This window comes from Lithobates pipiens, unplaced genomic scaffold, assembly GCF_037356315.1.
Source record: "Lithobates pipiens isolate NorthernLeopardFrog02 unplaced genomic scaffold, aLitPip1_a1.2 Scaffold_18, whole genome shotgun sequence".
Classification (NCBI taxonomy): domain Eukaryota; kingdom Metazoa; phylum Chordata; class Amphibia; order Anura; family Ranidae; genus Lithobates; species Lithobates pipiens.
The window spans coordinates 636,405,204-636,430,788 of NW_027507758.1; the positions used below are offsets into that span (position 1 = coordinate 636,405,204).

The window sequence follows — 25,585 nt, forward strand, 5'->3', positions numbered from 1 at the left end:
ATCAATAGTTGGTTTAATATTGTTGCTTTGATTAATTTATATCCTTTGTTGTGTACTGTACTCACCAGTGTATGATGATGATCTCAGTTATCTGTATAAAACCATGTCTGACGAAGAAAACTAAGGGGTCTACTTACAGAAAATTCATGGGATGAATGTGACAATCACTCATCCAGCCATTCCAAATCCTGGCCATAATATAGCAAAGTGATTTCCTATGATGGTCAGCTCCATCTACTGATCATAATGGGGTATTTTCCTGACATACCTCCATTAGTAAAAATATCACAATAATGCATTATGACCACTAGATGGAGCTAACGAAATCAGTGTATAAAATAAAATACATCCAATATTCATCACAGCTAGGCACATTCATTCAACATTTTTTTTATATGTAAAACGATGAAGATTTGGCTACTATAAATTTACCACCTTCAATATATATATATATATATATAATTTCAAAAATAACCTTCTATGTTGGACTTTATTGGTAAGAAAATGGATGAACATAAAAATTACATAAAATAAATATTGCAAATAATAAAATGATGCGTTAAAACCACATGGGAACCACTCCATCAAACATTAGGCTATATATATTTATAATGGCTCATTTAGCTCTGCTGAATTGTCCAAGAGGTCGACGCGTTTCACATCGATAAGCTTCTTCGAGAACTTTTAGGCCTTGGCAACACAGAAAATCAGCCTAACTAAAAAAAAAACATACAGAGTATAGAATACATAGCAATCCCATAATTTTGTAACATCGTAAATGATCATCTGTGCCACTTACACAACACTTGGGGGACATAACAAGGAGACATGATAAATGGCAGTGTCAAAGTAGCTTGCACAGTCAGCTGGTCTTGAGTTATAAAGATTAGCTGGATAATAGACATGTGCATGAAAAAAAGTTAAGTAAAAAAAAAACATTTTTTTTACTTGTACAAAATTAAAGTTACACCCAAGCACATAAAATCCCCCCAAAAATATTGATGCCCACCCTCACATATACGCACTTGCAAACATAAGCTCACATTGAGGCGCCTACGTATAGTATATAAAAAAATTTGACCTGCAGAAAATGTGCATTTATTATTTTTTATAAAATGTGAACTTTTCCTTTAACAGATTGCCATAAGGGACAAGGAGATTGGGACCCCAATTTTGTCCCTTTGACAAGTAATTTTTTTTAAAAATGTCCACACCCCTGGAAATGTTTCTTACATGATGAAGATCAGCCATGGAGTATATCTGAGGTGTATATCAGGGTGTGCTTCTTCCCCACATGAGAGCTGTGATGTCCAGCAACATTCATATACAAGACATTTCCCACACTCAAGGCACTAATACACCTCAAGGGTTGTGTGGGACCCCTGATGTACAGGAAGACAGGACTTCAGTGAGGACTGAGAAACAATTACCTCACTCAGGACAGGAAAATGGCTTCTTATGCGTATGAGATCTCTGATGTTTGTAAAGATTGGATTTATCTGAAAAACATTTCCCGCACTCAGGACAGCAATACGGCTTCTCCCCCGTGTGAGATCTCTGATGTCTGGAAAGACTGGACAATTCCCTCATTCAGGACAGGAAAGTTGCTTGCCCCCCCGTGTGAGATCTCTGATGTCTGTAAAGATGAGACTTGTGTGAAAAACATTTCCCGCACTCAGGACAAGAATACGGCTTCTTCCCTGTGTGAGATCTCTGATGTGCACAAAGATTAAACTTCTGTGAAAAACAATTCCCACACTCAGGACAGGAATACGGCTTCTCCCCCGTGTGCAATCTCTGGTGTGTGGAAAGGCTAGACTTCTGTGAAAAACATTTCCCGCACTCAGGACAGGAATATGGCTTCTCCCCCATGTGAGATCTCTGATGTTTGTAAAGACTGGACTTCTCTGAAAAACATTTCCCGCACTCAGGACAGGAATACGGCTTCTCCCCGGTGTGAGATCTCTGATGTGTGTAAAGATTGGTCTTCTGTGAAAAACATTTCCCGCATTCAGGGCAGGTATACGGCTTCTCCCCAGTGTGAGATCTCTGATGTGCGTAAAGACTGGACTTCTGTGAAAAACATTTCCCGCATTCAGAACAGGAATACGGCATCTGTCCTGTATGAGATCTCTGATGTGTGTAAAGATTGGTCTTCTGTGAAAAACATTTCCCGCATTCAGGACAGGAATACGGCTTCTCTCCTGTGTGAGATCTTTTATGTACATTAAGATTGTAGTTAGAATGGAAACATTTCCCGCACTCAGTACAGGAAAACTTCTTATCTGTTGGAAGGACGGCATCGTCCCTCACAGTCTGAGGTTCCTCAGGATAAGAGGAATACGATGGTCCATCTACACTGTGTGGTGCCGGATGGACATTTGAGGTAGTCGGGTTTTCTCCTGGACTATACTGTGTGATGTCCTCATCTTCTACTTTACAGTCTGGAGACAAAGTGAGACAATCCTCTGAGGTTTTCCTCATCTCCCGTCCATCTACTAAAATAGAAATACAAAGATTATTACTAGACATGAGCTGATTGGTTCCCCTAAACCAGGACTCCGCCCACATCAGGCAGCTTTGTCTCTGAGGATCTTACAATTCCCCCCTCAAGGTAACTAGTAAATGGGTCCTCTGTAGGGCGGCAACTAATGATTATTTTCATAATTGATAAGTTGGCCATTTATTGTTACGATTAAGTGGATAAAAACCTCAAAAAAAGGTTGGTGTATAATTTAGTTAATATTCTTGAATATCTATTATGATTTTTTATTAATACCCACAATTAGAGCTGCACGATTCTGTCCAAAATGAGAATCAAATTTTTTTTGCTTAGAATAAAAAGATCACGATTCACTCACAATTCTCGCGACGTAGAACCTTTCACATTATACAAAAAAAAATGGGCTAACTTTACTGGTTAGTTTATTTAGTTTTTTTAATTCATTAAAGTAATTTAAAAAAAAATTGCATTTGAAAGACCGCTGCGCAAATACAGCATGACATAAAATATTGCAACAGCCACAATTTTATTCTCTAGGTGTCTACTAAAAAATATATATAATGTTTGTGGGTTCTAAGTAATTTTCTAGCAAAAACAAATAATGATTTGAAACCAACAAATGTCAGAAAAAGGTTTAGTGTTTAAGTGGTCAAACTTTTTTCACTCACATAGTCTATTCCATTGACAAATTGTTAAAATGTTTATACTTGAGTTCAACTGATAAAGAATGTTTTGATTCTTGACAGACTGCCCAGTTTTTCTCTTCCTTTCTTTTGAGGGCTGTGGCTTCAGAAGAGCAGAGAGAATTATTTGCATAGAAAGAATTGTGAAACACTTTAGTCAAGATTGCTATAACGATTCTTGACGATTAATTGTGCAGCTCTACCCACAATGGGAGAAAACAGGTCATTACATCTATACATGCAGTCACTGAAGACATAAGTATGAACATAGATAGCCACGAACAGTTTAACTGTATGTACTTTACTAGGGAGGGTCTTGAGGAAACATCCATAGAATGTATTAAATTGTGCAGAGAAGTGAACAACCAAGGAAAAAGGTAAAAACTGAAAAAAAAACAATGACCAGTATGTTATTCCCTTCTGTCTATAGGTTAAGTAAGATACAAAAAGTATGTTGTGGCGTAAGATCCCGTCTTTCTAAAAAAATGGTGCTTCCGGTGTACAAACAGAAAATTAAGAAAAGGAAGAAGAGAAAAGTGTAAGGAAAAAAAGAGAATGTGGAAATTAAGGGGGAACAAGTAAAGAGAAAAATTGGGAAAGGGGTGGGAGGGGTGGCTGGGTAGGGGGAAAGAGAACGTATGGTGTTTGTTTCAGGCCAATGCACGATAATTGGGCTCCAATGCCTAAGTGTAACATCATGTTCCCAGGAGGGCCATACCCTCCGCAGAGACAACAAACTGGTTCCAAAGTCCCCAAGTCCTAGAGTGCCCCTCCTGCTGGTGTTGCGCAGTGAGCACTAAGACTTCCATTTTATTAACATCTTCCACTTTACGAAGCCAAAATTTTGTATTGGTTGTCTGCCAAGGTTAAACCTTGGATGTCCGGATTCTATGAGAAATGGTTCAAGTGATAAAGCGGAGAGCAGGGGTGACAATGGACACTCCTGTCTCCTTCCATTTGTAATAGGTAAGGGAGCTGAGAGTTTAGAAATCCATTTAATTATAGTATCTCCTAAGTGTAGGACTGGTGTAGTACCGAGAACATATATTGAGAGTTTACGAGGTTGAATGCTTTTTCCGCATTGGTACTAAGAAAGACACAAGGAGTATGATTTGATGTGGCTATGTGTAGCAGATTGAGGACCTTGGTCATGTTATCTCTCGCTTCCCTGGTAGGGACAAAGCCCACTTGGTCTAGGTAGACTAAGTCCTGTAAGTCGTTAGCTCAACGAGTCGCAAGAATCTTAGTAAACAATTTGAGGTCCACGTTCAGGAGAGAGATGGGTCTGTAGCTGCTACATGAGGTTGGATCTTTTCATTCCTTAGGAATGACGGAGATGTGAGCTTGCATAGTTTCTCTAGGGAGTACCAAGTCCTCTCCAAGGGCATTAAACAGGTTTAGCATAAATGGGCCAAAAATCGGGAGAAGAGTCCGATGGTATTGAAGGGTGAATCCGTCCGGGCCTGGGGCTTTACATGATTTAGCTGAGCTAATGGCGTGTTCCAGCTCTATTAAAGTTATTGGCATGTTCAGTTCTTCCCGGATCTCTAGCAAAAGAGAAGGGAGCTGGGAGGAAATAATATATTCATCTATCTGCTTTTGGGAACATGGCATTGAAGGCAAGTTATAGAGGGAAGCGTAGAAGTCCCGGAAGACTTGGGAGATCTGTGTGTGCATAGTAATTTTTTGAGCTCCGGAGGAGAATATGTGAGGTATATACGAGAGTAGTTTGTGTTCTCTGATGGATCTAGCCAGGGTCTTCCCACATTTGTTTCCGGACTCATAAGTTATTTTGTGACATATTTGCAGTGCCACTTTAGCCCTATAGCACAGTAGATAGTTAATCTGGGTGCAGAGAGAAACAAGTTCGGTATCTAAGGTCAGGGATGGGACGTGTCTGTGCTGGGCTTCGACAGGACTTTGGTACATGGTACCGCCAACTGTTTGTTCCTTTCTTCCTTGATCCGAGAGCAAGCACCATTATGTCCTCTCTACCGGGAGCCATGTTTAATGAGTAGTCCCCGGATCACAGCCTTATGGGCTTTCCATATTATCCCCGGGTCACATTCTGGAGTATTGTTCATCTGAAAGTAGAAGGTCAACTCTCTATTCACCTGCTCCAGCACCTCTGGGACCTGTAGTAGGCTTTCATTCAGCCTTCAAAATCGAGACATGGGGAAGAGACGTCTGCAAGTGCATAGGCCAGTGAAATGGGGGCATGGTCAGACCATGTTATAGATCCGATGAAGGTTTCACATACAGCATGTAGTTTATTATGGGGATCAGGAAATATTCGATTCTCCTGTATATCTTGTGGGGTGAGGAATAGAATGAGTAATCTCTGTCTCCTGAATGTTGTAGTCGTCATACATCAATCAGTCGGGCCCTATAAATGGATTGTGTCAGTCGCTTGTGGGAGCCAGCAGGGACAGAGGAAGAGCCCGAGGATGCATCTACAGAGGGGATATTGAAGTCACCTCCCAGTATTAACTAACCCTCCTAAAAATCCAACAGTTTGCTTAAAGTATGACGGACAAAGATACCCTGATGATCGTTAGGCGCGTAAACCGCTGCCAGCATCACCGTAACTCCACCAATGAGGCCCTTAAGAAAGGCAAAGCGTCCCTCTGTGTCCAATAAGGACATGCAGTAGGTCCATGGAAGTGTACCAGATACCAGGATAGAGACACCCCTAGTCTTAGCAGACTTGTTAGTAGAGTAATAGGCCAAAGGGTAAAATCTGTTTCTGAGTATGGGCAATCTGTTGTCTCTGAAATGGGTTTCTTGAATGCTATATCAGCATGGGAGCGTTTCAGATCATTTAATAGCATTCCCAACCCACTCCAGGCCACCCCGACTCTGGTAATAAAAGGTATATAAAAAACAATCTTACGTCAACAATAACTATAGAAAAGATAATGCGGTATTCTATAGAAATGGAGGTCGCCGATGTCCGCATCCCACTCTCCCCCAAAAAAAGAAAAAAAGGGGGAGAAAAAGTAGCCCGCTGAGGGCAGGAGGCAGACACCACACAAACCCCAGCACCTGCGCCACCCCAGAGGTGACACGGGCCTCGGCAGGCCATCCCTACAAAAGTAATTGGTGGATAGATAATCGGTGGAAAGGGCATAACAAGGTAGACTTAAAAAAATTCTTGTGCAGTGAAGCAGGTATCACAAAAAAGCCCTGTGTGGAAGGCTTCCAAAAGGTGTAAAACCTGACAGAAGACTATGTAATTTCCCCCCTTTCATCACATTTATAGCAGATGACATGGGCAGTCTCGCATCTAGGAGCCTTAGGATGATGGGGTACTCCCAGTCATGGTGGGTCCATGGCCGGGAAGGCGAGCCCGCACCCACAAGATATTACACAGGGGGCAGGGCCTCTCCCCGCACCAGCCGGGTAGGACCATATGCCCACCCGTCAAACCATTAAGTATGTTATTGGTTCCCCCTCCATCATTTTACAGGATTAATGGCCTATTTGCATATAAACCTAACATATCACATGACCCCGGGTTATACGTAGGACCAAACCTGAGTAAAGAATAAAAAAGGTTAATCGTCATTGTTGAAAGTATAGCTGCAGCAAGTGTGAAATCCTTGTAGCCCAAAACATTAAGGCACTAAGACCTCCCAGTGACTTGTTGTGTAATAGCAATAAGTGGTGAGTCAGTGAGAACCGGATGGTGGGTCCAAAGATCCTAAAGGAGTTCTCCAGGCAAGGGTGGGGGGAAATAGAGTATATCTTCTGTGTGACAGAAGAAACCACGGGGAGGAGGGGCACACCTTGGTAAGGCAATAGAGGGTGAACTACATACAATCTCTATGGAGTGTACATCCTGGGGGGCAGAGATGCAGTCATTATAAAAGTGTCTCTACACCTAGAAGGGTGGAGGGTGAGTTGCTAAACATGGGGCCAAAGGCAGTAGTAGTGCAATGGGAAGTACTTGTCAGGAAAGTAGACCTGACAGGGTCCGACTCACTTGGACCCTTCGGGGAGATCATCCTGGAATGTCTCCTGGATCTCTGTGGGCGAGGTTGAGAGCTTCTCCATGGGGGTGCCGGTCCTGCTCAGCCTGTCGGCTGTGGGAGGAACTGCAGCCAATTCGAGACCTGTATGGGGTCAGATTTCATGAACTGGAAGAAAGCAGGGAGGTCGCCGTGTGCTTGGAGGGTAAAAGAGCGTTGGTTCCTATGGAAGGTAACTGAGAAGAAGTAGCCCCAGCGGTACGTGGTGCCGAGCCGGCAGGCTAATTCCAGGAACGGGCAGAGTAAGGAGCGCCTGTGGAGGGTGGCCCAAGAGAAGTCCAGTAGCATTCCCACCATCGCCCCATTGAAGTCGATGTCTCCAGCCTCTCACGCTTTTCGGATGCTTTCCTTGTGGGTGAAATGGTGGACTCTGAAAACCACATCCTGTGGACGATTAGGATCCACGGGACGGGGCTCAGGGCTCTGTGGATCTGGTCCAGCTCCAGGTTTGCAGGGAGGGGGTCATCCGGTAACCTTTGGGAGATTTCCAAGGCAGATGCTGTTAAGTCCTCTGGAAGACCCCAAAGCCGCAGATTATTGTGCCGGCTCATGCCCTCCATATCTTCCATATGGAGTTACAGGGTGACTGCCACGACTATGTAGGCATCCTGGAGGGATTCCATGAATGCCACCCATTGTTCCATGGCCACCAGGGAAGTTTCCCCCGTGGTCATCTGGGTGGAGAGGGAGTGTAGATCTTGCTTAACCTCCTGCAGGGCTTTGCAATGTTTTTCCTCCAGGCCTCAACTCAGGGATTCAATTTCCGCCTTGGTCAGGAGAGCATGGAGAAGTTCCCGCAGCTCCGTGTCCACCCGCAGCGTGTGCGGGTGCATGGCCGGAGTCTGGGAACCACACTGGCTGCTGGAGTATCTGAGCAGGAGTCAGAGTCCATGGAGTTAGCAGAAGAGGCAGGGTGAGTCTGTGGACTCTCATGGCTGGCTGCATGGCTCTGCCATCTTGTATTCAGGGGAGGCCACCTGAGAGTTTGTGAAGAAACTGGATATTTCCCCACCAGCTATAGCGGGTGTAACTGCCTCGTTTCCCCCTTAGCCGTCTTCTTCTTAGTGGATGGCATGCCGCACCAATAGTAGTGAATTAGGCCGGGGTGTGTGTGACAGGGTCAGAAGCTCAGCAGCCACACGTCTTCATTCAGCCATGTCCAAACACACTAACCCATTTAGCTTTAAATTCATGCAATATTCTAACCATTAGTGGGGTTAAATTGGCCACAGTGGCGGGAAAATTCGAAGGAACAGAACAGAAAACTTTTCTCCATCTAACAAATTTTCAAATAGTGTATGTGGTATTTGCTCAGAAGGGACTTTAATTTTAAAATTGAATGTTTAAAGCAAGTGGAATTTTCAAATTACACCCGTCCATTCAGCAAATGTACAAATAATATTCGTACAAATATTTGTGTGAATATTCTCTTTCAAAAATGGATCCAAGCATGGCCAGCATAGGACATTTAGTAGCAGCCTGAATTATTTTAATGATTTTTTTAATCATCTGTTATGATGGGGTTAAAGGAATAGTCCTTTATAGTACAAAAACAACAGATAATCAATACTATACGGGATTAATTTATACTGTGAAATAGTGAAAGTAATATATCTTATATCATATATATAATAAATGTACCCAGAAGTAGGATATATGGGGATTTTACCTGGGAGTCACACATGAAGCTATATGGGGGGGCTTTTTAAAGTAGTACTGAAATCTGAAACTTTTTTTTCATGGATATCATAATTTCATACATAACGCACAATACTGGTAAACGTTTACTTTATGCAATAGTAATGCCTTCTATTACCTTGTCACGTACCTTACAGCGGAGTCAGACAGCTGGGGGTGGCCTCTAGCACGGTTCCGGTCTCCACACCCCTGGAAGTGGGAACAGGGAGTGTGGAGGCAGCGAAAGGGGGCAGGTGCAGGTGGAGATGAAGACCTGAAGATACTGGGTCCTCCCGGATGAAGAGGCGTAGGCCGGTCACTGGTGGAATACAGCGGGAGCCAAGCAGGTGTGAGGAAGACACTGCACGTCAGGAACAGGCTAGGTTGGCAACTGGCTGGCAATAAGGTACAGAAAAAAGGCAGGTGCGTAATCAGGGACGAGCAAGGGGTCTGGTAACGTGCTGGCAGTGAGGTACAAAATCAGGAAGCAAGCCGAAGTAGGAGATCCAAGCCGAGGTCAGAAATAGTCCAGGAAACAGTAAACAGGGATGATCCGAAAGAATAGTCGAGCAAGCCGCTAGTCAGGAACAAGGTCACAGGTACAAGAACGATCAGGTATTCCAGGGACAAGCTGAAGACGATCCAGCACTGGTATCAAGTCAGGATCTTGTTTATATAGGGCGAGATGTGCCCAGATTGGTGGACGTGCCCGTGCGTTCGTAAGTGCATACGTTCGGTTGGTGCGAGTGCGTCCACGTGTTCGTAATGGCGTGCGTCTATTCGTACCGGAACTCGCACGCCTCTGACGGGGACACCGCGCATGGCCCTTGGGACAAAAGTGAACCGCTGCTACACGGGGACGGACATTCACATGGTGAGTTCTCTGACAGTGCCCCCCCTTAAGGGCAGCCTCCGGATGCCTCTTCAAACCAAACTTTGAGAGCGATGAAAGGCCCGTATGAGCCTCTGGGCATGGAGGTTTGCTTCGGGTTCCCAGGAATTCTCTTCAGGACCAAAGCCTTTCCATTTAATTAAATATTGGTTTTGTCCTTGGCGTTTCCTGTAATCCAAATTGGCTTCGATTTCGAACTCCTGCTCCTCATCTACCAACACAGCTTCTGGAGGGCCTATCTCACGACCTGGAAAGGAATTGGGTACATCAGGCTTAAGTAAAGAAGCATGGAACACAGGATGGATCCTGAATGAGTCAGGAAGTTCAAGTTCATAGGCCACTGGATTGATTTTCTTTTTAATTGGGAAAGGTCCCAAATATCTGGGTCCCAATTTTCTAGAGGGACATGCCAGTTTTAGGTTCGCGGTTGAAAGCCATGCACGATCACCGACCTTTAAATCCAATTCCCCCTTTTCTTCTTATCGAAGAATCTTTTATTGTCTTCTTGTGCCTTGGCAATGGTTTCCTTAAGTACCTGATTGTTGGTAACAAAGAAATTTAGCCTATCCTGGACAGCTTGTACAGGAGAATCCACTACAAATGTTGGCAGAAAAGAAGGATGAAAATCATAATTAGAAAAGAATGGTTACTGGTTTGTGGCAGAGTGAGTAGAATTATTGAATGCAAATTCTGCCAAGGGTAATAATGAGGCCCAATCCTCCTGGGAAAAGGAAGTGAAACAACGTAAATACTGCTCCAACCTCTGATTAGTACGTTCCGTCTGTCCGTTAGTTTGGGGATGATAGGCTGAGGAAAAATTTAATTTGATACCTAGTGCCTCACACAACGACTTCCAGAATTTTGACGTGAACTTAACTCCATGGTCAGAGATAATATCACTGGGAATTCCATGGAGCCTAACAATTTCTTTAATGAATATTTTGGCTGTTTCAGTCGCAGATGGAGTTCCTTTCATGGGAATGAAGTGTGACATTTTAGAAAAACGATCCACCACCACAAAAATGGAAGAAAACCCTTCAGATGGAGGAAGTTCAACAATAAAATCCATTGCGATTTTATCCCATGGTCTTTCGGGAATGGGTAGTGGTCTCAACAGTCCCCACGCTTTATTCTTGCTATTTTTATTTCTGAGGCAGGTTGGACAAGAGTTGACATAGTCCCTACAGTCCTTTGCAAGATTTGGCCACCAGAAGTGTCTTTGAACTAGATTCATAGTCTTGTGACCCCCAAAGTGACCAGCCAGAGGATAGTCATGGCAAACCTGTATAACAGAAGTGCGGAGATCTTGAGGGATGAAAAGTTTGTGTTTCTGCCAGAAGAGACCATCCTTCTCTTGGAGGTTTGTATCTAAAGGGATTGATGTTCCTTGGGAGGACTGACGAACCTGTGATAAGAAACTAGGTTGTGTTAATAAGAAATTTCCAGCTTGCAGGATAGTGTCCGGGAGAGATGAGACTTCAGTTTCTGTGAACATGCGGGATAACGCATCAGGTTTACTGTTTTTGGATCCTGGTCTGTAAGTTATATGGAAATTAAAACGAGAAAAGAAAAGGGCCCATCTTGCCTGCCGGGCCCTGAGACGTTTGGCCGTTCTGAGGTACTCCAAATTTTTACAATCTGTGAAGATCAATATTGGGTGTGTTGCCCCTTCCAGGAGGTACCGCCATTCTTCTAAGGCTGATTTTATAGCCAAAAGTTCCCGATCCCCCACATCATAGTTCTTTTCCGATGCACCTAGTGTTTTGGAAAAGAAAGCTACAGGGTGCATTAAGGACTGAGGCCCTTGGCGTTGGGACAAAATGGCTCCTACAGCCTTTTCTGATGCATCCACTTCCAGGGTATAAGGCAGAGCAGGTTTAGGATGTTTTAGTATTGGGGCAGATGTGAACAGTCCTTTTAGTTTATCAAACGCAGCTTGAGCTGCAGCAGTCCATTGAAACCGACTTTGTTTTCTTGTGAGTTGTGTGATAGGTGCTATAATACTGGAGAAATTCTTGATAAATTTTCTATAGAAATTAGAAAACCCAATGAAACGTTGTACCCCTTTCTTGTCGGTTGGAGGTGGCCAGGATAAGATGGCTGAAACCTTCTGAGGATCCATTTCCACACCCTCAATCAAAATCACCAGGCAGAGAAAGTGAATGGTCTGGCGCTCAAACTCACATTTCTCGGCTTTGGCATAGAGTCCGTTTTGCCTAAGTCTGAGAAGAACCCGTTTTACATGGTCACGATGTGTTTCTAGGGAGTCCAAATAAACGATCACAAACAAATCCAAAAAGTCCCTGAAAATATCGTTAACGAAATGCTGGAAAGTAGCTGGTGCATTGCAGAGTCCGAATGGTATGACCAAGTACTCAAAGTGGCCAAAGCGTGTCCGGAAAGCCGTTTTCCACTCATCCCCTTCACGGATTCTGATAAAATGATAGGCCCCTCGTAAATCTAGTTTTGTAAATATGCTTCTCTGGAGTCTCTGTAATAATTCCGGGATCAATGGAAGGGGATAGCGATTTTTAATCGTTACGTTGTTTAAGTCCCTGTAGTCCACACATGGGCGGAGGGAATGATCTTTTTTCTCAACAAAGAATATTCCAGCACCGGCTGGAGAAGAGGAATGTTGGATGAACCCCTTCTTGAGATTCTCATCAATATATTCTTTGAGGGCCAGAAGTTCAGGTTTCCGATAAGGGAAATATCCTTCCAAAGAGAATTTCAGCTCCTGGCAATAATTCAATTGGGCAATCGTAAACCTGATGTGGAGGAAGAGTGTCAGCCTTTTGTTTGTCAGAAATGTCTAGGAAACTGTGATATGTAGCTGGGACCGGTCTTTGAGCCTCAGATGTGGGCTCTGAGCAGGCAAGAACTGGGGCCAAGTGGTGGGAGATCTTGAGGGAAGCAGTTCTGAAGGCAGTAGGTGGACTGAAAAAACACTTCACCAGTCACCCAGTTTATTTGAGGATTATGGGCTTGTAGCCAGGGCATTCCCAGAATGATTGGAAATAGTGGTGAAGAAATAACGTCCAGGCGGAGTAGTTCCTGATGGTCGGGTAGTATGTTGGCGGATAATGGTTGAGTCTCATGGGTGATGGGGCCAGATTTAATGTTTGATCCATCCGCTAACCGTATGGAGAGTTGACGTTGCTTGGGTATCAATGGTATATTATGTTGAAGAACAAGAGCATGATCAATGAAGCAGCTGCAGGTGCCAGAGTCAACTATAGCTTGGACCTGGACTGTTCCTTCTGGAAGCTGTAAGGAAATGGAAACAGTGATGTGAATAGATTTTGTCAAAGGCAATGCATTGGGTTCAAGAGGTGAAGGATTGAACTTACGGGTCTTGTTTGGGCACATATTTGCATAATGACCAGCTTCTCCACAATAGAGACAGAGATTGTTCTTACGATGGCGCTGCTTTTCTTCCGTAGATAACGGTGAACGAAGCAAGCTTATTTGCATTGGCTCTGGAGCTTCAGAAGTTGTAGCAGGTGTATGAGATGAAGGAATGGGAGGATGATTCGGGACTTTAGGCAACATACATGTGGGACGAATTTGGCTGATTCTCTCAGATCTCCGTTCCCTGAGACGACGATCAATTTGAATTGACACTTGTATTAGGTCCTCCAAAGAACTGGGAACTCCGACACAGGCCAACTCATCTTTTAGAGCCTCGGACAGTCCAATGTGGAACTGGTAACGGAGGGCGGCGTCGTTCCACTGAGTATCAGAACTCCACCGCCTGAAGTCCGTTACGTAGTCCTCTATAGGTCTGCGACCCTGCTGAAGGGCATGGAGACTGGCCTCTGCAGATGTGGCACGCTGAGGCTCATCATACAACTTAGCCATCTCATTCAAAAAAGAGTCCATGGTATCAAGCAGAGGGCTGGCCTGTTCCAATAAGCGGTGAGCCCAGGTTTGGGGTTCGCCCTGAAGTAAGGAAACAATGAATCCCACCTTTGTGCTTTCCAGGGAAAAAGTACGAGGCTGCAGCAAAAAATATAACTGGCAAGCATTCCTGAAGGCACAAAATTTGCTGCGATCTCCGGAAAACCTCTCTGGGGTAGGAACTTGAGGTTCTGCGAGTGGCACCACTACTGCATGTGCAGATGCTGACGTTGCTGGAACGGAGGATCGGGATGCTGTGGCCCCTTGGGAAGCAGCGGTGCTTGGTGTTAATGACTCCACTCTCTGCTCAAGTTGGTGATATCCATCTTGCAGGCCCTGGACTGCTTGGGTGAGGGCGGAAATTTGTTGGCACAAGGCTTCCAAAGGTGAGGCCCCCCTGTCGGACTCCATTCTGGCTGGATCGTACTGTCACGTACCTTACAGCGGAGTCAGACTTCTGGGGGTGGCCTCTAGCACGGTTCCGGTCTCCACACCCCTGGAAGTGGGAACAGGGAGTGTGGAGGCAGCGAAAGGGTGCAGGTGCCTGCGGCTTGGAGATGAAGACCTGAAGATACTGGGTCCTCCTGGATGAAGACGCGTAGGCCGGTCACTGGTGGAATACAGCGGGAACCAAGCAGGTGTGAGGTACAAAATCAGGAAGCAAGCCGAAGTAGGAGATCCAAGCCAAGGTCAGAAATAGTCCAGGAAACAGTAAACAGGGATGATCCGAAAGAATAGTCGAGCAAGCCGGTAGTCAGGAACAAGGTCACAGGTACAAGAACGATCAGGTATTCCAGGGACAAGCTGAAGACGACCCAGCACTGGTATCAAGTCAGGATCCTGTTTATATAGGGCGAGATGTGCCCTGATTGGTGGACGTGGCCGTGCATGCGTGAGTAAGTGCATACGTTCGGTTGGCGCGAGTGCGTCCACGTGTTCGTATTGGCGTGCGTCTGTTCGTACCGGAACTCGCACGCCTCTGACGGGGACACTGCACATGGCCCTTGGGACGAAAGTGAACCACTGCTACACGGGGACGGACATTCACATGGTGAGTTCTCTGACATACCTCCAGTCTACCAGTTGATCTTCCCTGCACAGAGACCTTAAATTCATTATAAATGTTGGATTTCTTTTTTTAAAAAACTTGTCATACCTGCTTTGTGTAATGGTTTTGCACAGAGCAGCCCTGATTCTCCTCTCCTGGACCACCCACCACCACCGGCACTCCTGGCTCCTCCTGCCTTCAGAGCGCCCTTATAGAAAGCCACGAAGTGTAGTATAGCGTTCCCCTATAGGAAGCCGCAAAGTATAGTATAGAGTTCCCCTATATGAAGTTGCAAAGTATAGTATAGAGTTCTTCTATAGGAAGACACAATGTATAGTATAGAGTTTACCTATAGGAAGATGAAAAAACATCTGCCTTTAGACTCAATTGCTTCCTTCTCTTTCCCAGGACTACATGTCCCATGAGGCATTGCTCCTCACGCATTCAAGTTCTCAGGCATTTACTGACATGTATGGATGGTGTCCTGAGCTGTATTTTATGATATGTAAAGAAATAATGCATTCTGTATGCAATCCAATTAATCGACTGACCAACTAAATGTTTATGAAAATAGTTGACAACTATTTTCATAATCGATTATGATGATTAGTTGTTTCAGCCCTACATTTCTGAATATCCTACCAGTTCTTTTCTTTATTCATGGACCTTAGTCAGAGAGTGAGGAAATACCGAGAACTATCTTTTATAGGAGTGACAGTGATGAGGGGATTATAGGATGGGTGTCCCCACCCCCTCTATCATTCATCGCCATCTTCCTAACACAAGAAGTCCTGTACTTCCTTATTTAGTTCATGATTTAGTCATGAATAACAGCGGGGCTTTGCCCCACCAGAAGTCAGAGAGTGAGGATGGGGGAGAACAACCAAGATGAAGACTGGACTGATCCTGAAGACCCCCGTCATTGGGTTATTGACTCCTCTCTCATTATCACTTTCTGTTTAAGGTTCCAAAGTTTGAGGATGTTATCACATTATTATCAGCATGTAAAAGTCTGTGCTCCAATCAAATCATCAGATATAAAATGTCCAGCTGGTAGGAAATGGGTGTAACAAAAGAGAGTACATATTATGTATATATATATATATATATATATATATATATATATATATAGTAGTGGCTAGAGGGGAGAGAGCAGAAGTCAGGACTATGTAATGTACAACATATTGTATAAGACACAACAGATAGGACTATATAGTATCAGAATGATGTAATGTACAATATAGAGTATATAGTGCAGGGGTCAGGCGTGTGTAATGTACAAGATAAGTTATATATTGTAATGGTCAGTATTCATAATATTGGTATTCAGTAATCAGTGGAAGATTAAATGTTTACATGAGACAAGTTGCAGAGGTCCCAAACCGCTGCCTCCCATCTCCTGAGACTGCACTCAGTGACTTGGGTCTGAGACTATACAGACATATCCCTCCATATCCCTCCCTATCCCAGCCAGCAGACAACAGAGCAAGTAAGCCTGGGAGAATTGTTCTGTCAGAGATATTGCCATACTCGGTATGAGGCAGAAGACCCAAAACACATACCCCAGGTTCCCTGGTCTATTAACGCCTATGGGTGAAAATGAACATTTTGCCACCAGCTGAACACCAGAATCTCCACAAATCCAGTCTAGATACATAAATTGTGTCGGCAGCACAGAGAAGGACAATTATCTGAGAGAAATACAGGAATACAGGATGGGGAGCATAGCCCAGGAAAGTGACCAGGGGATTTCAGGTTGATGTCACCCAGTCCTTGCCCTACTCTGGACCAATCAGTGAGCAGTATGAGTGGAGAAATGTATTTAGTGTTAATGACCCACCTGTGCTGATCTCTGTAGGAGTGTCCTCCTCTATAAATATCCCCGTTATTCCATCCTCTTCCATAGACTGCTGATCATCCCTCACATACCTCTCTTCTTCTTCTGCTTTAACCTCAAATTCGATATCGATTGGATCTCCACTCTAAATCAAGAAAATTAGAGAAAATATCATTTGTAAGATATAAGCTTTAATATTGTGACATCACATAGAAAATCCACACATCATCTCTAGAAGTCTGTTTTTATAACCTCTGTCCCACCAACCTTGTAACAGTGGGGGATGGTGTGATCTTCCTGTGTGGAATCCCGGGAATACAGAGGATGGGGACATCTCTCTGGTGGGTTCCTGGTATTAGGTGTCTCCATTATATCCTTGTGTCCTTCTGAAAACTCCTCCATCATTCCATACTCCTCATCCTCCTCTTTATACTCTTCTTTAACAACAATATTATCATCCTTGAGGTTTCCACTCTGAATATATAATAAAACATTCATTGTAACAAACATGCTGTGTATAAATCAGAACTACCAATAATTGTCACTCATCTACCTGATGATGGTGGGGGATGGTGTGACCTTCCTGTGTGGAATCCCGGGAATACAGAGGACGGGGACATCTCTCTGGTGGGTTCTTGTAGCTGGATGACTCCACCATGGTGTCCTGGTACAAATCTTTCTGCACTTTTAAAAACCCAGACTTCTCCATCACCCCATCCTCATCATCCTCCTCTTTTATCTCTTCTTTAACCTCAACTTTAGAATCTCTCAGGTTTCCACTCTGAATATATAATAAAAATGACATCAATGGTAACAATGCAGATAATGTACAGATCCTAATGATACTATCAGTGATTGTTCCTCATCTACCTGATGATGGTGGGGGATGGTGTGACCTTCCTGTGTGGAATCCCGGGAATACAGAGGACGGGGACATCTCTCTGGTGGGTTTCCATTACTGGATCCATCTGTAGGAAACACACACACTGACTGAATACATTGTTTCTATGTGTTTATCAGATGATGGGGGATCTAGGTGGAGCCTCCGTACTGCTCTCTCCTTTACAATAAAGTCTCCTCTTACCCGGTGATGTGAGGGGCGGCTGATGGTCCATCATGATGTCCTTCCCAGCACCGCTCATGTCTCCTGTCAGCAGCTCGATGATCTATCTGGTGACTTCTAGAATCTTCTGCTTATTTCTCTATTCTATCAGAAAGGTAAGGAGGGAGGTGGAGGAAATGTGATTATCATGTGATCTGTGATGCGAGGTCAGTGTGATGTCATAGGATTTTCTGACTCATTGAGAGGAGGAGCTGTAATGTCATTGTTGTGTGTATGTAGGGGTGGGTGGTGCTGCCCGTCACCTGAAGAGTGATCCTCTACAGTGAATTACTCCTCCCGGGTGAGTATGCAATAGGTGGCTTATAATTGCTACAGGTGGCTTTTTGTCACCTGAAGAGTGATTCTCTACAGTGAATCACTCTTCTCAGGTGAATATGCAATGAATGGGCGTTAGTTATTCCCCAATGGGTCACTCTTCTCAAATGGGTAATAAGTGATTCCCCAGTAGTGAGATAAATGTCAAAGGGAGTGTGCTTACCTTGTGACCTATATTGGGTAGTGTACTGTTGTTGTTCTGTTAACCACTTGCCGACCGCCGCACGACGATATACGTCGGCAGAATGGCACGGGCAGGCATATGGGCGTATATATAAGTCCCTGCCTTCCCACGGGTGGGGGGCCCGATCGGGCCCCCCCCGGTGCCTGCGGCGGTCGGCATTCGTTCGGGAGCGATCCGGGGGCAGCCATTCATTCATGGCCACCCCCTCGCGATCGCTCCCGACGAATAGAAATGCTCCACGACATCACTTCCTCTCCTCACAGGAGAGGAAGTGATGTAATCTCTCCTCCGTGTCGGTATTTTTCGTTCCGGCACCGAGGAGAGAGGATCGGTGAGTTGCACCAACACACCACACGTACAGTAGAACATGCCAGGCACACTCACACCCCCCCTTTACCCCCCGATCACCCCCCCAATTACCCCTGCCCCCCCCCCAGTCACAGTGACACCAATTGCATTTTTTTTTTGCATTGGTGTCATTTGTGACTGTAATAACTGTTAGGGCAGTTAGGGTTAGCCCCCTTTAGTTCTAATGTGCCCCCCTAACCCCCCCAATAAAGGTTTAACCCCGTGATCACCCCCCGTCGCCAGTGTCACTAAGGCTGGGTTCACATTGCAGCGGTTTATGAGAACGAATGTGATTCGCACCGCACTGCAGTGCAAATCACATCCGATCTCTGTGCGATTCGAGTTCAGCCATACAGATATTATGGCTGAATTCGCGCCGCACCCGCCGCAAATTCGCACGGGACCCTTTTTTTGGTCCGCAGCAGAATCGGATCGCATGGGTGTTCACACCATGCGATCCGAGTTTGCAGATCGCACTGCGATATGCGAACTGATCTGGGGGTGTCATTAACATTTCACTGACACTCCCAGCAGTTCGCATAGGGCAGTGTGAACTGCCGCCGGGAGGCATGCGATGCGGGAACCCGCCGCGGATTTGTGGCGTTCCCGCATCGCTCCAGTGTGAACCCAGCCTAATAAGCGATCATTTTTCTGATCGCTGTATTAGTGTCACAGGTGACGCTAGTTAGGCAGGTAGGTATTTAGGTTCACCGCAACTTTTTATAGCGCCAGGGACCCCCATATACTACCGCATAAAGCCCCCTGATTGCCCCCTAGTTAACCCTTTCACCAGTGATCACCATATAACTGATACAGGTGACGCTGGTTTGTTAGTTATTTTTTTATAGTTTCAGGGCACCCGCCATTTATTACCTAATAAAGGTTTAACCCCCTGATCACCCGGCGGGTGTCATTTGTGACTGTAATAACTGTTAGGGCAGTTAGGGTTAGCCCCCTTTAGTTCTAAGGTACCCCCCTAACCCCCCCAATAAAGGTTTAACCCCGTGATCACCCCCCGTCGCCAGTGTCACTAAGGCTGGGTTCACATTGCAGCAGTTTGAGAACGGATGTGATTCGCACCGCACTGCAGTGCAAATCACATCCGATCTCTGTGCAATTCGAGTTCAGCCATACAGATAGTATGGCTGAATTCGTGTTGCACCCGCCGCAAACTCGCACGGGACCCTTTTTTTGGTCCGCAGCAGAATCGGTTTGCATGGGTGTTCACGCCATGCGATCCGAGTTTGCGGATCGCACTGCGATATGCGAACTGATCTGGGGGTGTCATTAACATTTCACTGACACTCCCAGCAGTTCGCATAGGGCAGTGTGAACTGCTGCCGGGAGGCATGCGATGCGGGAACCCGCCGCGGATTCAGGGCGTTCCCGCATCGCTCCAGTGTGAACCCAGCCTAATAAGCGATCGTTTTTCTGATCGCTGTATTAGTGTCACAGGTGACGCTAGTTAGGCAGGTAGGTATTTAGGTTCGCCGCAGCTTTTTATAGCGCCAGGGACCCCCATATACTACCGCATAAAGCCCCCTGATTGCCCCCTAGTTAACCCTTTCACCAGTGATCACCATATAACGGTTACAGGTGACGCTGGTTGGTTAGTTATTTTTTTATAGTTTCCGGGCACCCGCCATTTATTACCTAGTCTCACTAGTGTACCCCTAAATTTAGGGGTGTCTACTTTCCAAAATGGGGTCATTTGGGGGGCGTTTGTGCCATCTTGGCATTTTATGGCCTTCAAAACTGTAACGCCCTTAGAAAGCCTGAAGGCGGTTCTTGGCTTTCGGGGCCCCGTACGCGGCTAGGCTCCCAAAAAATCCCACACATGTGGTATCCCCGTACTCAGGAGAAGCAGCAGAATTTATTTTGGGGTGTCATTTCACATATGCCCATAGCATGTGTGAGCAATATATCATTTAGTGACAACTTTGTGAAAAAAAAAAAAAAATAATTAAAGTTTGTAATTTTCCCGCAACTTGTGGCAAAATATAAAATATTCCATGGACTCAACATGCCTCTCAGCAAATAGCTTGGGGTGTCTACTTTCTAAAATGGGGTCATTTGTGGGGGTTTTGTGCCATCTTGGCATTTTATGGCCTTCAAAACTGTAATAGGTAGAGAGGAGTGAAGTCAAATATTTACGCCCTTAGAAAACCTGAAGGCGGTTCTTGGTTTTCGGGGCCCCGTACGTGGCTAGGCTCCCAAAAAATCCCACACATGTGGTATCCCCGTACTCAGGAGAAGCAGCAAAATTTATTTTGGGGTGTCATTTCACATATGCCCATGGCATGTGTGAGCAATATATCATTTAGTGACAACTTTGTGAAAAAAAAAAAAAATTAAAGTTTGTAATTTTCCCGCAACTTGTGGCAAAATATAAAATATTCCATGGACTCAACATGCCTCTCAGCAAATAGCTTGGGGTGTCTACTTTCTAAAATGGGGTCATTTGTGGGGGTTTTGTGCCATCTTGGCATTTTATGGCCTTCAAAACTGTAATAGGTAGTGAGGAGTGAAGTCAAATATTTACGCCCTTAGAAAACCTGAAGGCGGTTCTTGGCTTTTGGGGCCCCGTACGCGGCTAGGCTCCCAAAAAATCCCACACATGTGGTATCCCCGTACTCAGGAGAAGCAGCAGAATTTATTTTGGGGTGTCATTTCACATATGCCCATAGCATGTGTGAGCAATATATCATTTAGTGACAACTTTGTGTAAAAAAAAAAAAAAAAATTTTTTTGTCATTATTCAATCGCTTGAGGCAAAAAAATAAAATATTCAATGGGCTCAACATGCCACTTATCAATTTCCTTAGAGGGTCTACTTTCCAAAATGGGGTCATTTGGGGGGGTTTTGTACTGCCCTGCCATTTTAGCACCTCAAGAAATGAGATAGGCAGTCGTAAACTAAAAGCTGCGTAAATTCCAGAAAACGTACCTTAGTTTGTAGATGTGACAACTTTTGCGCAAACCAATAAATATACAATTATTGACTTTTTTTTTACCAAAGACATGTGGCTGAATACATTTTGGCCTAAATGTATGACTAAAATTGAGTTTATTGGATTTTTCTAATAACAAAAAGTAGAAAATATCATTTTTTTTCAAAATTTGCGGTCTTTTTCCATTTATATCGCAAAAAATAAAAATCGCAGAGGCAATCAAATACCATCAAAAGAAAGCTCTATTTGTGGGAAGAAAAGGACGCAAATTTTGTTTGGGTACAACATTGCATGACCGCGCAATTACCAGTTAAAGCAGCGCAGTGCCAAATTGTAAAAAGACCTCTGGTCATTTACCAGCAAAATGGTCCGGTCTGAAAGTGGTTAATTGTGCTTTTTGTAACCATATATCCAACACCTAGTCTTAAAATAAATGTGCAAAAAGTAGTGATGATTTCATCAGTTCATCTAAAACACCAAATTTTATCCTTGATAATTCACCCCAAACAGTATATGATGCGTGTGCAAATTCCTATATAATAAGTTAATGAAAAATTGATTATCATAAAAAATTATAAATATAATGTAAAAAGTGTCAAAAAATGTAAAAGATAAATACAATCAACATTAAAGTTCAATCTCAAGTAGTGCAAAAATAGCAAAATTTCAGGTGACTTGTGCTTGTCACCTGCGAGCCTGGGTTTAGCTACAGGTGTGCAATCAATCAAGTGACCTCCGTATTCCCCTTAAGTCACCCACTCACCAGATTCTTGCACCCCTCTAGGGGTAAAACGTCTGGAGTGTACTGGCTGTATCCAGAACAGACACCTCCACCTTGGCTCAGCAAACACCAGGGTATCCAGATCCCTCTGCCCCTCCTGGGGTGAATCACTTCCAATAGATAAAGTTGCAACAGTCACCTCTTCTGTATCAGACCACAGGATATCCTCATGAACCAAAGAGATGGGCACTCATAGTGTGAATCTGAATAGTTTTTTTTTTTTTAAATAATTAAAGTTACAAACAAACCAAGACTTGACACAGTCAAGTATAAAACTGGCATGCCCTGGTTTCAAGCCACGAGCTCTGAGGTCATTGTGATGTCATATGATTCTCTGACTCTGGATAGAGGGACATTGAGTGGAGGAGCTGTGAGGCCAGTGTGATGTCATAGGATTCTCTGACTCTGGATGGAAGTACATTGAGAGGAGGAGCTGTGAGGTCAGTGTAATCTCATAGGATTCTCTGACTCTGGATGGAGGGACATTGAGAGGAGGAGCTGTGAGGTCAGTGTGATGTCATAGGATTCTCTGACTCTGGATAGAAGTACATTGAGAGGAGGAGCTTTGAGGCCAGTTTGATGTCATAGGATTCTCTGACTCTGGGTGGAGGGACATTGAGTGGAGGAGCTGTGAGGCCAGTGTGATGTCATAGGATTCTCTGACTCTAGATGGAAGTACATTGAGAGGAGGAGCTGTGAGGTCAGTGTGATGTCATAGGATTCTCTGACTCTGGATGGAAGTACATTGAGTGGAGGAGCCGTGAGGCCAGTGTGATGTCATAGGATTCTCTGACTCTGGATGGAGGGACTTTGAGAGGAGGAGCTGTAGGGTCAGTGTAATGTCATAGGATTCTCTGACTCTGGATGGAGGGACATTGAGAGGAGGAGCTGTGAGGTCAGTGTGATTTCATAGGGATTGCTGACTCTGGATGAAGGGACATTGAGAGGAGGAGCTGCGAGGCCAGTGTGATGTCATAGGATTCTCTGACTCTGGATGGAGGGACTTTGAGAGGAGGAGCTGTAGGGTCAGTGTAATGTCATAGGATTCTCTGACTCTGGATGGAGGGACATTGAGAGGAGGAGCTGTGAGGTCAGTGTGATTTCATAGGGATTGCTGACTCTGGATGAAGGGACATTGAGAGGAGGAGCTGCGAGGCCAGTGTGATGTCATAGGATTCTCTGACTTGGATTGGAGGGACATAGGTAGAAGGAGCTGTGGGGAGCTCTGTGAGGTATCTGTACACACAGAATAATTTCTCCCAGGTGCGTCACACCTCTCTTAACCACTTCCCGACCAGCGCACGATGATGTACGTCGACAGAATGGCACGGGCAGGCATATTGGCGTACAGGTACGTCCAATATTCGATGCCGCCCTGCCATCGGGAGCGCGCCGCCGGGGGCGCGCGCTGGTCGGGACCCCCGTGAGTCCGGTCGCGGGACCCGCGGACTCGATCGCCGTGGGCATCCCCGCGATCGTCTCACGGAGCGGCCGAATAGAGCAAATGCTGCGTAAACAACATTTGTCTATTCTGCCTAGCAACTAGTGACGCTGATCTCTGCTCCATGTGATTGGAGCAGAGATCAGTGTACACTAAATGAAAGCCCAACCCCCCCACAGTTAGTAACACTCCCCTAGGAACACTTAACCCCTACACTGCCACCCACTGGTTAACCCTTTCACTGCCAGTGTCATTTACACAGGAATCACTGCATTTATATAGCAGTGATTACTATATAAATGACAATGGTCCCAAAAATGTGTCAAAAATGTCCGATGTGTCTGCCATAATGTCGCAGTCACAATAAAAATCGCAGATCGCCGCCATTACTAGTAAAAAAATAAATAATAAAAAATTATTAATAAAAATGCTATAAAACTATCCCTATTTTGTAAATGCTATAACTTTTGCGCAAACCAATCAATAATCGCTTATTGCGATTTTTTTTACCAAAAATATGTAGAAGAATACGTATCGGCCTAAACTGAGGGAAAAAAATGTTTTTTTATATATTTTTGGGGGATATTTATTATAACAAAAAGTAAAAAATAAAAAGAAAGCTCTATTTGTGGGAAAAAAAGGACGTCAATTTTGTTTGGGAGCCACGTCGCACGACCGCGCAATTGTCAGTTAAAGCGACGCAGTGCCGAATCGCAAAAAGTGGTCTGGTCTTTGACCAGCAAATTGGTCCGGTCTGAAAGTGGTTAAATAAAAAATGAACGTTTTCTTTGCCAGGTATAGAGTATAGACTGAAGAGGTGAGAAGGTGATTGGTGGAAAAAGTTCCAAAATGAGGAGAATGTTCCGGCCCCACAAGTGGGGAAATGTTCTGACCCTGAAGGGGTTCATCTAAATATTAATCTAAATGCCCACACTACATATGTGTGTATCATCATCTGCTGGAGATAAAGGACATTACAGTGACTATGGAAGAGGACGAACATGACGGGGGGGGGGGGGGGGTTACTGGGTGTAAATAGAAAATAAGATCTTATTACCTCCTCTGCTGCCACTTTCAGCAATGTCTTCTTTCTACTTCCTCCTGACTGACCCCTCACCTGGAACTTCCTATCTGTACCTGACGTCACTTCCTGCCTGTTCCTGAACTCATCTCCCATCTTCCATAGAGACTTCCTGTGTAGAAGTGAGATCACCACCTTGTGGAGCTCAAAGGAACTGCAGCCCCGAGAAACCTCGTAGTGTGAACATGTCATCGTGCTGTATGTGTATGTACTATATAGCCATATAGATGGGGTCATCTCCACTCCCAACAAGGAGGAGAGAAATATATTACTGCCTAGTTCAGCTTTTCTCAGCCAGGGTTCCTCCAAAGGTTTCTAGGGGCTCTTGAGCAATAAATCATTTCTGTAAATAATAATGGTCTAGAACTAGATGAGGGTGCATTTCCCTGTGCACCAAAAGGCCACTTAACTAAAACGTAACCTTTACAGCCCTTTCACACTGGGGTGGTGGGTGCGGTAGCAGTAAAGTGCAGCTAGTTTTAGCGGCGCTTTACCACTGTTATGGCGGCGCTTTGGCCCCACTATTCGGGCAGGAACGGGGCACTTTTAACCTCTGAGAAGGGGTCAAAAGCACCCGTGTAGCGCTGCTGCCGAAGCACTTTGCAGGTGCTTTGGCAGCGCTGCCCATGCATTCCAATGGGCAGTGACGGTGGAGGATCAGTGTATACAGTGCTCGCAAACCACCCCAAAGATGCTGCTTGCAGGACTTTTTCTAACATCCTGCAAGCGCAATGCCCCAGTGTGAAAGCACTCAGGCTTTCACTGGGACTGCAGATGAGCTATTTTTCAA

At 44.8% G+C, this 25,585-nt stretch overlaps 1 protein-coding gene across 1 annotated transcript in view; it reads right to left on the reverse strand.

The window, feature by feature from the left end:
* Positions 1-480: 480 nt before the first annotated feature.
* Positions 481-25,585, reverse strand: part of LOC143989649 (uncharacterized) — a 45,935-nt gene continuing 20,830 nt past the window's right edge. Inside the window, exons 2-6 of the mRNA XM_077489904.1 lie at positions 17,442-17,539; positions 17,125-17,352; positions 16,839-17,045; positions 16,575-16,716; positions 481-2,498 (exon numbers count right to left, since the gene is read on the reverse strand). Of these exons, the coding sequence (XP_077346030.1) occupies positions 1,591-2,498; positions 16,575-16,716; positions 16,839-17,045; positions 17,125-17,352; positions 17,442-17,539 (1,583 nt within the window). The 3' untranslated portion in view covers positions 481-1,590. The remainder of the gene's footprint in view (positions 2,499-16,574; positions 16,717-16,838; positions 17,046-17,124; positions 17,353-17,441; positions 17,540-25,585) is intronic.